We start from the raw sequence: 16,928 nt of genomic DNA, 5'->3' as shown, positions 1-16,928 counted from the left end.
CCTCATAGGGGAGCCATTCCATGCCCTTTATCATTTTGATCGTCCTTCTCTGCACTTTCTCCAGTGTAACTATATCTTTTTTGAGATGCAGCAACCAGAAACCACACAGTATTCAAGGTATCGTCTAACCATTGAGTTATTATGACATCCTCCATTTTTTGCCATTCCCTTCCTAATAATTTCTAACATTGTTTGCTTTATTGACCGCCATAGCACACTGAGCTGACAATTTTAATGTTATATCAACTATGACGCCTAGATCTTTTTCCGGGGTGGTAACTTCTAAAATGAAACCTAACATTGTGTAGCTACAGCATGGATTATTTTTCCCTATATGTATCACCTTGCACGTGCCACATTTCATCTGCCATATGGATGCTCAATCTTTCAGTCTCACAAGGTCCTCCTGCAATTTATCACAATCCACTTGTGATTTAACTACTCTGAATAATTTTGTGTCATCTGCAAATTTGATCACCTCACTCGTTGTACCTCTTTCCAGATTATTTATAAACGTATTAAACAATATTTAATATATTTAAAATATGCCTAGCGTGCATATGTGTGCTCCTAATGTTTAAGCATTTACACAAGGAAAAGTTATTCATGTTTCTTTCCTTAGGACTTGTTGGCTTTCACACGCTTAAGCACATTTTAAAACAAGCACGTTGGAAGGAAATAACCAGTTTGACCAAGAATGCCACCAGTTTGCCCAGTCTATCTTTGGGTCATCAAGAGCCCTCCGGTTCTTCAGCCTACATTCCCCCCCCCCCTCCCAGTTTATTCAGACCCCTCACCCATTCAGTTTTTGCCTATAACGAGGGGTTTTTTTTAGACATACCTTATCAAGAGCATGTGAGGTTGCTGAATGGGGCTTGAAGAGATTGGATTGTGATTGTGTGTGACTTAGCCCCAATCTCTTTTGTGCCTGATCCTGTGAATCTTATCGTTTGCCCCAGTTTTCTTCATCTCTAAATTTACCTTTGCACAAGGTGGAATAAGTGAAAATATAATAATATTTGGATATAACCAAAGGAAACACTATAATTCCTAACCACATCAGAACAAGTGCTTCCAGATATTCATATGTACTGAAAAAATGGAAAACATCCCCTAGCAAACACCTCATGAATGGTAATTAAGTATGTAGAGACTATGAAGTCTCCACTAGATGGCCCCAGCTCCCAACCCACGGTTAGTCATCTAGAGGGCCCTACCATTCCAAATAGCACCTCTCCCGGAGGCTTGCTAGAATGAGTAGCCTTATATCCATGAGGGGGGATTAGGAGTGAGGAGTGTTAGGCAGTGTAGTTTTGCTTTCCTGAAGGAAAGAGGCATGTCCAGTGTGCTCTCCAACAGGCCGATGGAGCGCACTGTTAACCTGCCCTTGGACGCACGTTTTCCCTTACCCCTTATTCAGTAAGGGGAGGAAAACGCACGTCCAACCTGCGGCACCTAATAGCGCCCTCAGCATGCAAATGCATGTTGATGGCCCTATTAGGTATGCCCGCGCGATACAGTAAGTAAAATGTGCAGCCAAGCCACACATTTTACTTTAAGAAATTAGCGCCTACCCAAAGGTAGGTGCTAGTTTCTGCCGGCACCGGGAAAGTGCACAGAAAAGCAGTAAAAACTGCTTTTCTGTGCACCCTCCATCTTAATATCATGGCGATATTAAGTCGGAGGTCCCGAAGTGTAAAAAAAAGTTAAAAAAAAAAAAAATTTAAAATGGGCCAGCGGCTGTCGGGCCAAAAACCGGATGCTCAATTTTGCTGGCGTCCGGTTTCCGACCCCGTGGCTGTCAGCGGGCTCGAGAACCGACGCTGGCAAAATTGAGCGTCGGCTGTCAAACCCGCTTACAGCCGCCACTCCGGGCTAAAAGGTGGCGCCATGGACGCGCTAGTGTCCCTGGCGCCTCCTTTTGCCCGTTTCTACCGCACCACCTAATTTGCATACTGAATCGCGCGCACCGGCAAGTGGCCGGTGCGCGCGCCGGGAGAACGGGCGTTCATCCGCTCTCCCGCGGACTTTACTGAATCGGCCTGCAAGTTAGGCCCCCCAGTCTAGTATAGAGAGGGAGAAAGACTGAAGGGAAGAGGGACCTAGGGAGTTTGTTTTTTGCATTTTGCTCAGAGAAATAAGATTTTTTGCTGTTTTAACCCTGTGCCTTCTGGGAGGCAGCAATTCCCTCTACAGAATTGCCGATGGGGATCTGTACACCATTTTGCCCCAGTAAGGAAGAGGTTGCACAGACCTGGGAGAGAAGATCCAGTGTGTTTTTAGCAATATAAATGTTTTTTTCATTTTTTGGGAAGGAATTATTTTGCTTCCTCCTTGCTTACCTAAGAACTGCTCCAGTAATGGTCCTGAATATAATCCAGTTTTGGCAGACTCAGACATACGTAAGTATATCGTAACCTATGGCCAGCTACCAGATACTTATCAACTCTAGCTGTTATAACGATGAAGAGAGACAGGATTCCCCCAATTTATTGTGGCAGATTCTTCTACTGGCTAAGCTTTGGGAGTCCCTACACTTTGTAGGAAATCCCTGGTGGTAAATTCTGTGTAGCTGCATTGCTCCTCTGCAGAACAGAAGCCTCTCCTCTTCCTTTCTTTTAAGTACAGCATTGGCACAGACTCCTTTTCTCTCCAATGCGAACAGCCTTATGTATTTTCTTATTATTTATTTACAATACTTATATGCCACCTGTCTGAAAAAAAGTCATTCCAAGTGGATTACTCAGAAAAACATAAAATGCAGTGTAAAAACATTTAAAACAAACCTAATGACAATACAAGTACACATGATTAAAACTCAAAAGACTAATTAAAAGCATCTAAAAATAAAATGATACATTTTTTCCTAGCCTTTTTGCTGGCACTTTGTTATAGTGACTAGACAAGTCAGTTCATATAATTCTCCTTCTCCCTTAAGAATCAAGATAGATTACTGTGTGGGTCCCAGATCCCATCTGGACTACCCCAAAGTCGGAACTCTACTGCTCCTAGAATAGAATTCCTTCCTTCCATGGAAAAGACAGCTTTCTTCTATTTCTTAGTAAACTCTCATTCATACTGTCCTCAACATTTGGATACTTAGAAGCGGTATGGAACTGGAAAGCTTCTGTTGAAACAAGAGGTGCTCTTACAAATGCTCCTTACTTCAAAATATGTCATTGTGAAGGGGGTCACACATTTATTAAGTGAGTAATCTAAGGGGTCGCGGACACGTGTGCACATACCTCTCTCTGTAATGACAGTTAGATATATTTTGTATCTGTACGGATTCAATGAAATGAGGTCCACCAAGCAATTTATATCATCAATCGGCCATGTCAGGAAATATTCTTTAAACTAACTTATACAGTCTAATAGCCTAAATGGAATTAGACCAGCTTGATCATTTATATATTTATTTATTTATTTTTTATTTTTATATACCAATGTTCCTGTAAAGAATACATATCGCACCGGTTTACAAGGAACTGAACAGTTGCCTCCAGGGCGGAAATACATTAAAACAGTCGCCTCAAGGCAGAATACATTAACACAAGTATACAGGAAAACTATTAAAGAAAACTTTCATAAACTCAATGAAATGTAACTGGGAACCATAAATCAGGAACATATGTACAGAGGTAGGTATATCGTCTGTCGCTTCACCAGATTTTAGCTCTCAGGGAAAGCTTGAGTGAATAGCCAAGTCTTTAGCTTCTTTTTGAATGTCGGAAGGCATGGTTCTTGGCGGAGGTCCGGTGGGAGCAGGTTCCAAAGATGGGGACCTGCAGTGGACAGAGCTCGTTTCCTCAATGAGGTTTTTGTTGGTTGGGTGTGAAGCATGTTCTGGTATGCACTTCTTTTTTTTTTTTTTTTTTTTAATTTTATGTTTGTTCGTTTTACAATTCAATTCAAGCATGATTATCTTAAATTATCACAAGTACACATTTAGAAACCCAATCCCAATTTAAAACAGAATATATCTTCCCCTTTTTATACAAATTCATTCAACCAATAACTTATTACATATATTCTTACATTCAAATGCATTAGGTTTCAAATGTCCTGTGCTTAGCCCACAAATGAATCCAAGGTACACTTTACCCAACAATTATCACCTTTCAGAAACTTGATTTAAACTATCTGGGATTACACCTAATTTATCTAAGAGAGATCACTTCATATCTCATAGGACTGTGATATATGGGTTTTGGGGTAGAGCTTGTGGTTAACTTCATTCTATTTTGAATAAATTGCATTAACTGTTCAGGTTGTAAAAATACATAGGTGTTACCTTCACATTTTATTAAACATTTGCAGGGATATTTCAAGATGAACAACATTCCCAGTTGTAATATTTGAGATTTTAATGCAAGAAAATGTTTTCTGCGCTTCTGTGTTATTGGTGCCAAGTCTGGAAATAATTGCACCTTACACCCCATGAACTCTTTAGTTCTATTTAAAAAGAATTTCTTAAAAATCCAATCTTTATCAGATTCTAGCATGAAAGTAGTTATCAATGTTGCCGGTTCTACAGTTTCTATATCTGTTTGTTCCAATAAATTTGAAACATCTAATTCTTTATTTTGAGAAGGCAAATTTTGTACTAATTCTTCTATTTTTAAATTACCAATATCTCTGATAATAGTTGATTTTTTCATTGGGGGTAAATAAAACAACTTAGACATTATAGGTAAAGCTGCTTCTGGAATACCCAAATTTTCCATCAAATATTTTCTCCATAAAAACAAAGGAGTCAAATTAGTTAATTTGGGAAAATTTATACATCGTATATTCTTCAACCTAGCTGCATTCTCTAATTTTTCTATTTTAAGCTGTAATATCAAATTCTCTTTAATCATCATGGTTTGTAATTCCCTTGATTTCCCCATTTCTTCCTGAACTTTTTTCAATTCATTCTTTACTATTTTTATTAACAACAAAGAAAAATGTCGAGGCTATTGAAACTGGTATGCACTTCTGATTGGTCTATTGGAGATGTGTTGCTGTAGTTGGAAGGATAGGTTGAGAGGGGAGATGTTGTGAAGAGCCTTGTGAATCATCATGAGGGATTTAAATTGTATCCTAAATTTTATAGGCAGCCAGTGAAGATTTTGGAGGATAGGGGTGATGTGATCCCATTTTTTGGTGTTAGTGAGAATTCTGGCCGTCACGTTCTGGACCATCTGAAGTGGTTTGATGGTGTTGGCTGGCAGGCCCAGGAGGAGTGAGTTGCAATAGTCCAGTTTAGGGAGGATGATAGATTGTAGTACCAAGCGGAAGTCTCGGAAGTGTAGAAGAGGTTTTAATTTTTTTAAGACTTGCAATTTGAAGAAGCAGTCTTTGGTAGTATTGTTTATGAACTTGGTGAAGTTGAGTTGGTTGTCCAGAAGTACACCAAGATCTCTTACTTGTGGCGTGTGGTCGATTGATGTGAAGGAGAGTTGGGTGGAACTAGTTGGGTTGAATAGAGAGCACTTGACTGGAGCTATTATGAGGATTTCAGTTTTGCTAGTATTTAGCACGAGGTTGAGGCTTGTTAGCATGTTTTTGATTGCCGAAAGGCAGCTGTTCCAGTAAGACCACGTTTTGTGGAGGGATTCCATTATCGGGATGAGGATCTGAATGTCATCCGCGTATAGGAAGTGTGTTAGCTTGAGGTTAGATAGTAGATGGCAGAGTGGAAGGAGATAAATATTGAATAGTGTAGGTGAAAGGGATGATCCTTGAGGTACCCCCAGCTTTGATCTGATAGGGAGTGATTCTTTGTTGTTAATCCTAACCTTGTATTGCCTATTTTCAAGGAAAGATTTGAACCAGTTGATCGCTGAACCTGTTATACCAATATCTGCTAGACGCTGAATGAGGCAGGAATGGTTCACAGTGTCGAACGCTGAGGAGAGGTCCAGTAAGACGAGAAGGAAAGGTTGACCATTTTCCAGGTTGATGAGGATGTTATCAGAAAGCGAGGCTAGTAGAGATTCAGTGTTCAATGACTTTCGAAATCCGAATTGATTGGAGGTTAGAATGTCATTCTCTTCTAGGAATTCGGATAGTAGTCTGTTTACTACCTTCTCCATGATTTTTGCAATCATTGGGAAGTTGGCAATTGGTCTGAAGTTAGCTGGGTCAGTGGGTGGAAGGTTAGGTTTTTTAAGGAGAGGCTTGAGAATAGCAAGCTTGAGTTGGTCAGGGACTTGACCTTGGGAGAGCGAGCAGTTTATGATGTCTGCTATCGGTTTGGCGATGATGTTAGGAATGGAGAACAGTAGATTGGATGGGATGTGGTCAAGAGGGTGGGGCGAGGGCTTCATCTTCCTAAGGATGTTTTCAATTTCTAAGGCGGACGTCTGCTCAAGGGAAGCCATCGAAGCTGTAGTTGCTTTGTATTGCATGTGGGTTGGGTGAGAGTGTTGTGTGCTGGTGGTGGGAGGGTAGTTCGGTTGAGGAGAGGGCCCCTTGAGAGGAGCGAGGAGGGTGTCTATTTTTTTCTCAAAGTAGACCGTCAGTTCGTTGGCTTTGTTGGATGCTTGTGCGTCTGGTATAAGAGGGGTAGTTGGTTTAGTGAGGGCTGACACATAGGAAAACAGAGCTCTAGAGTCGAAGATAAAGTGGTGGATCTTTTTTGAGAAGAATTCTTTCTTGGTTATATTGATGATGTTTCTGTAAGAGTTTAGGCAAGATTTATAAGCCAAGAGGGTAATAGTGGACGGGTTTTTTCGCCACCTGTGTTCCTTACATCTGAGCTCTTGTTTGAGCGACTTCAACTCCGGCGTGAACCAGGGTTTCCTGTTGTCCTTTTCAGGATGGAGCAATTTCGTGGTCATGGGGCATACTTGATCAGCCACCCTACTGGTGATGTTGATCCATGAGGTAGTGGCAGTGTTGACGTCTGAGAGGTTTAGTTGAGCTAGTTCTTTGGATAAATGAGAGCTAAGAATTTCTCCAGTACAAGGTTTTCTGATGGCGACTGAGGTTGCATGTGTAGTTTGGGGAGGGTGTTTCATGATCTCTAGAGCCGTGGAGATGATTCGGTGGTCCGTCCAAGGGACCTGTAGGCATGATGGATTGTTAACGGACGATATTCCTTCATTTACGAAAATGAGGTCTAACGTGTGACCTGCCTTGTGGGTGGGTTCGTTGACAATTTGCCTGAACCCCATGTGGCCGAGGGAGGAGAATAGGGTTTCACAGTTGGTGGAGCGAGGTAGGACGTCCACGTGCAGGTTGAAGTCTCCCATGAGGATCGCTGGTTTTCCTGCATTAAGATGTTTGGCGGCTAGTTCAATGATGGGGGATGGGTCTGCCTTGAGAATTCCTGGAGGAGCGTAAATCAATCCGATTAGAAGGTATTTTGATTTGAAGAGGGCAAATTCGAGGTTAGCTGTTTTAATTGTGGCTTGTAGGGTCAGGCCTAATCCTTTTTTGGCGGCTAGGAGCAGCCCTCCTCCTCTTTTTTTGATCCTGGGAATAGAGAGTAGGTCATAAACCTGGGTAGGTAGCTGATTTAGAAGTACTGTATCTGTAGTTTTTAACCAGGTTTCTGTGATAGCACAGATGTCTGGTTTAGTATCTTTAGGAGGTCGTTGAGGATGTGTGATTTTTTAGAGATGGACTGAGCATTGAATAAAGTCAGTGAGAAAAGTGCCAGGCCTAGTAGTTGTGTGCAAGGCGTTATAGAGATGGGGATGATCCTCTGTTGTCGGTTGCGTGAATGTGGGTAGGGCTTAGGGAGTCTCCTCAGACGGTTGTAGAAGATAGGAATGTTGAAGGAACGCATGGTGACTACTGGAACTACGGGCAGTGCTGGTAGATCGAGTGGGGCTGGAAAGGGAGGAGCCTGTGGCTATGATAGCTGGTGGAGCTCTGAGGCTTCTCAGAATGCTTGAACCACCAGGATGTGGTAGAAGAGGGCAGAATAAGCAATAATGGAGGCAAAGCAAATGTTGAGTCGTACTAGAGGCCGAGTCTCCACTTGGGGCTGCACGAAGGGGCGTGTAGCACTGCTGTGGTGGGGTAGTGTAGCGAAAGGAGGGCCTTTCGTCTGAATCCTCACAAAGGCTCACAAAGGAGCGCACTAAGGGGCAGGCCCCTTAGGTTGCGCTCCTTCAGGTGCGCGACGCCCCAGGGAGCGTCTGCAATTTAAACGCCTGAAAACAGTGCTGGGCTAGACGGCTGGGTTGGGGGTGGGAGCAGTATCACTCACCTCGTGGTCCTGCTGCTTCTCTTTATTTTGCAGGTTTCTGAGCCCTCTTCTCCCTTTTTTTCTCTTAATTTCCCGGTTCACTGTTCACTGCTGGCTCTCAGAAGGGAGGGGTGAGCGGGCTCTTGCCCCGACTGGGCTGTGCCCACCGACCGCACAAGCCCCTGCAGTGGAGGAGGAGAGAGACTGAGAGAGGATCGCGGCAGAAAGAGGGATGCCCAGGGAAGCGTCTGTAATTTAAACGCCTGAAAACAGTGCTGGGCTAGACGGCTGGGTTGGGGGTGGGAGCATTATCACTCACCACGTGGTCCTGCTGCTTCTCTTTATTTTGCAGGATGAAGACTGCGTTAGGATCTGTGGCAAAGTCTATTTTTATGATTTTAGCATTACTCACTAACAGGCCGATACAGTACAATGCGCTCCGGTGGAGCGCACTGTTAATCCGCGCTAGCTTTACCCCTTATTCAGTATAGCGCATCAAACACGCGGCCAACCCCCGAAACTAATAGCGCCTGCAACATGCAAATGCATGTTGATGGCGCTATTAGTTATTCCTGCGCGATTCAGTAAGTAAAATGTGCAGCCAAGCCGCACATTTTACTTTCAGAAATTAGCGCCTACCCAAAGGTACCGGAAAAGTGCACAGAAAAGCAGTAAAAACTGCTTTTCTGTGCACTCTCCGACTTAATATCATGGCGATATTGTCAGAGATCCCAAAAGTAAAAAATAATTAAAAAGTAAAAAAAAAAAAAAAGTAAAATCAGCCCACGGGTTGAAAACCGGACGCTCAATTTTGCTGGCGTCCAGTTTCCAAACCCGTGGCTGTCAGTGGGTTTGAGAACCGACGCCGGCAAAATTGAGCATCGGCTGTCAAACTCGCTGACAGCTGCCACTCCTGTCAAAAAAAGAGGCACTAGGGACGCGCTAGTGGCACTAGGGATGCGCTAGTGTCCCTAGCGCCTCTTTTTACCACGGGCCCTCATTTGAATACTGAATTGCGCGCACAGGAGAGTGGCCTGTGCACGTGCCGGGAGAGTGGGCACTCGCCCGCTCTCCCATGACTTTTACTGTATCAGCCTGTAAGTAAACATCTTTACTTTTTTTTCTCCCATAGCTATCTGTCCTCCCTCTACCTCCCTAGACAATCACATGCCTCTGCAAAGATGTGTGTCCCAGGCTCTGAATTTCTAGCCCTATTTGCCTGTATATGTAGGTCTACAGGTTTCACATAACTGCTTTAGTATTGACTTTCGTTCAGGTCACTGAACTTCAAACACTGCAAGGTTAATCTGAGACTTGTTATGATGTAATGCAGAGGAAAAAAAAAAAAAGATCTGCCCTCCAGAAGCTACAGACATAAGTTCTTCCAAATTAGAGCATGTCTTACATTCTAGGACCAATAAGAGGATTTTTTGATGGAGTGGATCCATAGAGGATTTTTGGCCTAAAGCAAGAGTTGCTCCTGCACTGCGGGGAGAAGAAAGGTTTTTTGCGCCCTTGAGGTTCTGGAGGGACAACAGGAGAGGAGGATCTACTCCAGTGGGGCAGAGGCAAGACCTGTGCCAGCTCCAGGAGTTTATTTGCAGATGCTTCACACCGGTAGCTGCACTGACTAGAGAGAGAGATAGAGACAGGAGCTATAATCAAGTTTGCTAGAAAAAGGTAAAGCTGTAACTAGAAGAATATCCTATCTGCTAGTGCAGCATACAGAGCAGAGTTGAGAAAAAGAACCGCTCCCTTGCCCTGCCTGGCTGAAGACAGTGTAAGGACATCGAAAGAGAGAGTTTGCACCGGACTACTGACAAACTTAAGTGAACAGTCCTACAAATGGAGGTTACAGGTAGAAAGCAGTGAGTTACAGACACTGCATTTTCACAGTTTGAGTCTGAGAGGAAAAAAATCATCCTCGGTAGCTCTGCATTTGTTTTTCCAGTATCCACTTAAGAGTCTGATATAGTAAGGTGCTCTTGGCACAGTGCACAGCTTTATCCGTAGTCGTACACATATTTTTTGTTTGCAAACATCCCGATGTAGCAAGGAGTTCTGCACACAAAGAATGAACACACAACAAATGTGCCTATAGGTTCGCATGCACTCATGCAAATCTCATGTTAATAATGGCATTAGCTGCTATTACCTTCCCTCCCCCCAAGGTGTGCTGGCTTAACCTATGTTCTTTTTACACTGGAAATGTTACGCCTGGTCAACAGTGGAGTAAAGTTTCCAGCACTAGTATTCGGCTATGGATTCAGGCTGCAGTGTGGTTGCCGAGCATCCTGCTTCTTTTCCCTGTCTTCTTTCTGCCTTCCTTTTTTACCTTCTTTTTTTTTTTATCTGTCATCCAGCTGTCACCTGCTGTTTTTCTTCAGGACCCTCCAACATTCTTCTCCCAGTCTTTTGATTTTGGATTGCTTCTTCCCATCCTGCTAACAAGCTCTGTTCTTCCCTCTCTGCCAGGTCCCCCACACCAGATGTTGCTACAGAGCTACGAGTTCCTGTTCCCTTTGACTATCCGAGTGTCAGGCAGCCCCTCCCGTGGGCTCCCTCTTCCCTCTCCTGCCTCTTGATTTATCAGAACAAAACAAATAAAAAAAAACAAGTTTTGTGTGCATAAATCATGGATCTGATAGACATGCCTGCCATCCCACCCAACTCAGCCTATGGAAAAGGCTTAAGTGCATGTTTTAACTTTGGTTTGTGGGCATGTTTTTAGGTTTGAACACTTTTTAAATTCCCAATAAATTAGCACACCAATTTCTTACTGCATCAGACGTTAAACATTTTTTGGCATGTGCATTAAGAAACTATTTGCTGAATTTTAGCACACATTAATACATGGTGTAATGCATTGGCCCCTGAGACTGCAAACTGTTTTTCCACAAGCCACTGTCTCTCAGTCTTAACAGGCTGCAGGACAAGTAGCCTATGTGGTCTACTGCAAATAGGCCCCCAATCAGTTCCACTTTTAACAGCACATAAAATAAAGCTAAAAGTTTTTCCACGGAGGGAATCAACACACTGAGTGCCAAGAACAGCCCAGAGTTTTAACATCTACGTTAGATGTTTTCATCTGATATTCAGTTGAACTGCTCCCACACATTTACCACTTTTCTGAAATGATGCATGCTTTCGATATTGCGTTAGGTTTATGTACTTTCTATTTTATGCATTTTGTTGTATTATTGAACATGCTGACCGACTAAGTTTTATGCTGCCGAACAAAAGGTTTTGCACATACTCCCTAAATCCAGTCAGGGGCGAACTTGTATCCAGAGCACCCCGGTGCAAAAAATCATGGTATGGTACCAAGCTGTGTTTGGAGCAAGGGGGTCCTCTAAGACCTTGCTTGGTCTCTTCTCTTCAGGTAAACAAATTCACAATCACTATTTCCTATTTAGGTTTGGAGAATGTATTTTTTTATTCTATATGAGACCCTTCTCCTTAGGCGGAAACTGTACAGATATCCACAGGGAGGTCACACATCTTTCCCCATCAATATTCATTTTACCTAAGGAGATTCCATAAGTGTCTGTAGCCAGAATGCCCAGTCCTTTCTTATGAGGTGAATGAATATAAAGATGTACTTTCACTTTTTTTTTTCTTTTTTTTTTTTTTTTTTTTTAAAGATAATTGAATTATGAATGTTTTTGAAAGATGCATGAATGGATAGTAGACAGGCCTGAGGCCTTGACAATTGATGCTAATACTCACAAGTTTCAAGCTTGTGCCAATTCAACCCCTAAATTATAGTAAATTAATTTAAACAGTACCTTCTTCAGTGCTTGTTGAATTGTAGTACATCTGCAGTCTCTCTTGTTGGACTTGCTGAGAATTTAAAATCTGAAAAATGACAAAGTCGTATTTTAGCAGTTTGTCTTCTTCACCCATTTTAAATATCAGATGCTTTCCTTATAGCTTTACAGGATTGTGTACTATTACACTACAGTTAAACAACTTTAATGTGTGGAGAGGCATTAGCAAACGGCCAAAAAGTAAAGCGAAGAAGAACAAAACATGTCCTTGGATATCTTACTACCCCTTCAAAGATGAATTTGTGCTTTTAAAAATTTGTGATTTTAAAAATCTGCTATATAATTGTAAGGGTGCTTGCCAAAAGAACTTTGGCAGGTAAAGCAGAAAAGGCCTTTTTGAAAATTGCCCAAGCAATATCTGCATAAAATGAGGTACATAACTCTATGGGGTAGATTTTGAAAGTTATGCGTGGGCGTAGAGTTTCAGGTGGATTTTTTTTTTAATTGAGGATAAATGTTAAAGCTTGGTTTTTCTCTTCAATTTTTAAATATTGTGTGATTTGGGCCTATACACCCTTAATAAAAAATATTTAACTTTTATAGTTTTTATAATTATTTGTCGTATGTGGTATTAGAAATTTTATGTAAGTTTTTTTTTTATTGTAAATCACACTGATTTTGTTAATTGCATAGTATATCAAATTAACCCCTAGATTCATCAAAATGTATTAATAATGCAGTGATAATGCCCACGGTAACAAAAAGGGGCATGTTTAGGGAAATTTTGGAGTTACCACACAGCTTACCGTTTTGCAACCTGCACTGAGAGAGAGAGAGCCTATCTAAAAGACCCTCAGAGTAGTTAAGTATTTAAATCTCTACAGGAGAGCCACCTAATAGATCGAGGTGAGGTGTTAAGAGGTGGTTTAGGATTTAGGGGCCAGTTTCGCAGGTACCTTGAGACGTACGAACAGCACAACATTTGGAGTGAGGAAAGTCTTAGGTACCATATCAAGCTAGGGTGAGAGAACATAGTACAAAATTTCATCTTTGTTAGACTTTCCTCACTCCAAATGATGGTAAATCTTCACCAAGGTGTACTGTGCTGTTCGTACATTGCGATGGAGAAGGTACAGAGAAGGGCAACCAAAATGATAAACGGGATGGAACAGCTCCCCTATGAGGAAAGGCTGAAGAGGTTAGGGCTGTTCAGCTTGGAGAAGAGACAGCTGAGGGGGGATATGATAGAAGTCTTTAAGATCATGAGAAGTCTAGAATGGGTAAATGTGAATCGGTTAGTTACTCTTTTGAATAATAGAAGGACTAGGGGGCATTCCATGAAATTAGCAAGTAGCACGTTTAAGACTAATCGGAGAAAATTCTTTTTCACTCAACGCACAATTAAGCTCTGAAATTTGTGCCAGAGGATGTGGTTAGTGAAGTTAGTGCAGCTGGGTTCAAAAAAGGTTTGGATACGTTCTTGGAGAAGTCCATTACCTGCTATTAATCAAGTTGATTTAAAAATAGCCACTACTATTACTAGCATCAGTAGCAAGGGATATACTTAGTTTTTGGGTACTTGCCAGGTACCTGTAACCTGGATTGGCCTCTGTTGGAAACAGGATGCTGGGCTTGATGGACCCTTGGTCTGACCCAGCATGGCAATTTCTTATGAAGAATGATGTGGTAAATGATAAACAATAAGCAATGGTCAGCCTCTCCTCTTGTCCTAGCAGGGTGAGAGCCAGGCGTGTTGGGGGACAGGGAAGAGAGGAAGAGCCCAGGTTCAAGAGGAAGGATGGAGAGAGAAAGGACCTAAGATTGGGGGGAGGATTGGAGGGGAAGGGAGACAGGACCTGAGATTGGGACAGAGAAAGGGAGCAAGAGGGAGAGATGTAGTAAAATAAATCCAAATATTTATCCATCACAATAATGAACAATTTTTATATCAATTTGTTTCACACTTTTTGTTATTACAATAAACACTGAGATTCCGATGAAAAATAAAATAAAACAGAGAATGAAGGACCCCCATGTATATGCTAATTTATGCAAATATGCAGGAGAATCACTACAGAATCTCAAAAACTGAGTTGCAGAATTTTCAAATCCCTGCTGAAGAATCTACCCCTGCACTGCTTCAGACATCAGTGACCTTGGGTTAACTTATATTGGGTTAGTTTCTATTTTGTCTCTGATGAAAAGAGCAAAGTTGAACTGGGCTGAAAATGATACACGCTTACTGCTCTTCACCAAATTTCTAAGCATACTGTAGCTTCCTGTGCTTTTAGGTAGAAAGAATGAGTTTGCTTTAAAACAGAAATCCTATCAATTAGAAAACTAATCAGCAATTAGAACAAATAAAGTAATTACAAGTTACTTTTAACTTTCTAGTTTTCATAGAAACATAGTAAATGTTGGCAGAAAAGGGCCAAACAGTCCATCCAGTCTGCTCAGCAAGCTTATGGTAGCATCTGCTGCGCCACACAAGTCACCCTCTTATTTAGTTTACCAAACCGTCAAAGTCAGGGCCTTTGTTGGTTGTTGTCCGAGTCCAATTCCCTGTTACCGCTTGCCGTTGAAGCAAAGAGCAATGCTGGAGTTTCATCCAAAGTATCAGGCATGTTGGTTAAGGGTAGTAACCACCCCATGCTTGTTTTCCCAGACCATAAAATCCAATGTCCTTATTGGTTGCTGTCTGAATCTAATTCCCCTTTTCCCCCTGCCATAAAAGCAGAGAGCAATAATGAAGTATCAACAGTATGAAGGCTTATTGATTAAGGGTAGTAACCGCCACACCATCAAGTTACCCACATGCACTCTTTTCTTCATTTCCATCCTCTAGCCTTTAGGGATCCACAGTGTTTATCCCATGCCCCTTTGAAATCTTTCACCATTTTTGTCTTCATCACCTCCTCCGGAAGGGCATTTCAGGCATCCATCACCCTCTCCATGAAGAAATATTTCCTGACGTTGGTTCTGAGTCTTCCTCCCTGGAGCTTCATTACATGACCCCTAGTTCTACTGATTCTTTCCAATGGAAAATATTTATTGGTTGTGCATCATTAAAACCTCTCAGGTATCTGAAGGTCTGTATCATATCTCCCCTGCACCTCCTCTCCTCCAGGGAATACATATTTGGGTCCTTCAACCTCTCCTCATAAGTCATTTGATGGAGACCCCCCCACCATTTTTGTCACCCTTCTCTGGACCACCTCCATCCTGTCTCTGTCCCTTTTGAGATACGGTCTTCAGAACTGAACACAATCTTCTCCAGGTTACGTGTTATAGGTTGTGCAAAGGTCTTCCTATTTAGGGAATCTCACCATTTTAAATTTATTATAAATCTATACAGGTGCTGGCTGATACCAGAATCCTCTGCTAATGCCACTCTGGTACACTTACAAGTGAATTAAAAAAAAAAATAGGGATGGTAAACTTTCAAACCACCACCCGGGAGCACATTTGCACATGTGCACCAGGAACACGGCCATTTTATAACTTGTGCGCATATATACGTGCATGTTCTAAAATGGCCTGGCCGCTCATACATGTGCACATGCATGGGTGCACAGATCCCATTTCTACTGCATAAGTCCAGGGGATTTTAAAAGGGGCACGTGCCTACAGCATTTCCAATTTATCAGTTCAGCCACCAGTTTACCCAATTAATACATAGGTCCTCCATTCCCTCCAGGTTTGATAGCCTACACTCCCCCCCCCCCCCCCCTCAGTTGCCCTAAACCTCTGAAACCTCTCAGAAATGGCTTGATCCTTTTATTTTATAACTTACAGGTCATGCATAGCAGAAGTAAAGTTACATGGCAGGGGATCTTTGCGATCACTGGGGTGTGTAAGTATTTACATGCACATCTCTTGGCCAGGCCCCGAAACATCCACACCCCACCCTTTTGGAAACTTGTGAGATGTGCGCACTGCATTTCCTCACACATATATGGCGGACCTGAGCCAGAATTCTTCACACATCCCTAATTGATGCACGTTGAGCTTTTAAAATTCACCTTTATGCGTGAATTTTTTCTTATGTTCTTACATAAATCCATAAGCTCTTATCACAGTAATTAATAAGCAATAATAGCTTGTGATCTGTCTAATATTTGGGTACTTGCCAGGTACTTGTAGCCTGGATTGGCCACTGTTGGAAACAGGATACTGGGCTTGATGGACCCTTGGTCTGACCCAGTATGGCATATTTATGTTCTTATGTGTAAAAATTAGCATATATATGTGTAGTTAGCCTCTACTCATGTATTTTATATTTTATAAAAGTCCAAAATGCACATGTATTTTCAATGCATTGACATAGTTTCAATGCATTGTATACATTTGCGCATTGGCCTATATATGCTTATTTTATAACACCCACATATGTGATATGCATAAGTTTTATATATATATATAAGTTCTTGAGTTCTTGAGTTTCCTACTGTTACAATGTAATAATATAAGTTTTTGAGTTTTTTATGGTTACAATGTAATAATAATAAGACACCTTCGTCTTATTATTCTCCGAGTTAACATGTAAACCAATGTGATATACCCCAATGAATGTCGGTATATAAAAGCAAATAAATAAAATAAATAAATTATAAAATAGAAAGGCAAATCTACTCTTGGCCACATATAAGTATATATAGCACTGTGTGCAGTTGTTTGAAAGTTTCCTTCCCTAACTGTAAGCACAGCACAAACAACTGAAGAGTGACATTTTTTTAAAAGGGTATGTCATTGTAATAAAGAAGTGCACAATGTTAATTGAAAGCAAATGTAAACATGTGACAAATGCAGTATTTTTCAGCAAAAAAAAGACAGAAGACCTAAGAGTAAAGCGTGGTCTACAGAATAAAACATGACAAGAAGTAGCAAACATGATGCTCTTAAGAAACTCAGGTCATGCTGCTGCTGGTCGTAATCTGTCCCCGGAGTCCCAGTTCCAGATCCTAGCAACAGCA

General features: G+C 41.7%; 1 protein-coding gene across 4 annotated transcripts in view; it reads right to left on the bottom strand.

The window, feature by feature from the left end:
• ARHGEF28 (Rho guanine nucleotide exchange factor 28) overlaps positions 1-16,928 on the bottom strand; it is a 585,749-nt gene that overhangs the window by 271,907 nt on the left and 296,914 nt on the right. For all 4 annotated transcript variants that reach the window (XM_029574889.1, XM_029574896.1, XM_029574905.1 and 1 more), the window contains one exon: positions 11,974-12,043. In XM_029574889.1, the coding sequence (XP_029430749.1) occupies positions 11,974-12,043 (70 nt within the window). The remainder of the gene's footprint in view (positions 1-11,973; positions 12,044-16,928) is intronic.

This window comes from Rhinatrema bivittatum, chromosome 1 (assembly GCF_901001135.1).
Source record: "Rhinatrema bivittatum chromosome 1, aRhiBiv1.1, whole genome shotgun sequence".
NCBI classification, from domain to species: domain Eukaryota; kingdom Metazoa; phylum Chordata; class Amphibia; order Gymnophiona; family Rhinatrematidae; genus Rhinatrema; species Rhinatrema bivittatum.
Note: the sequence above shows the minus strand (reverse complement) of the source record. Positions and strands in the feature narration are given on the sequence as shown.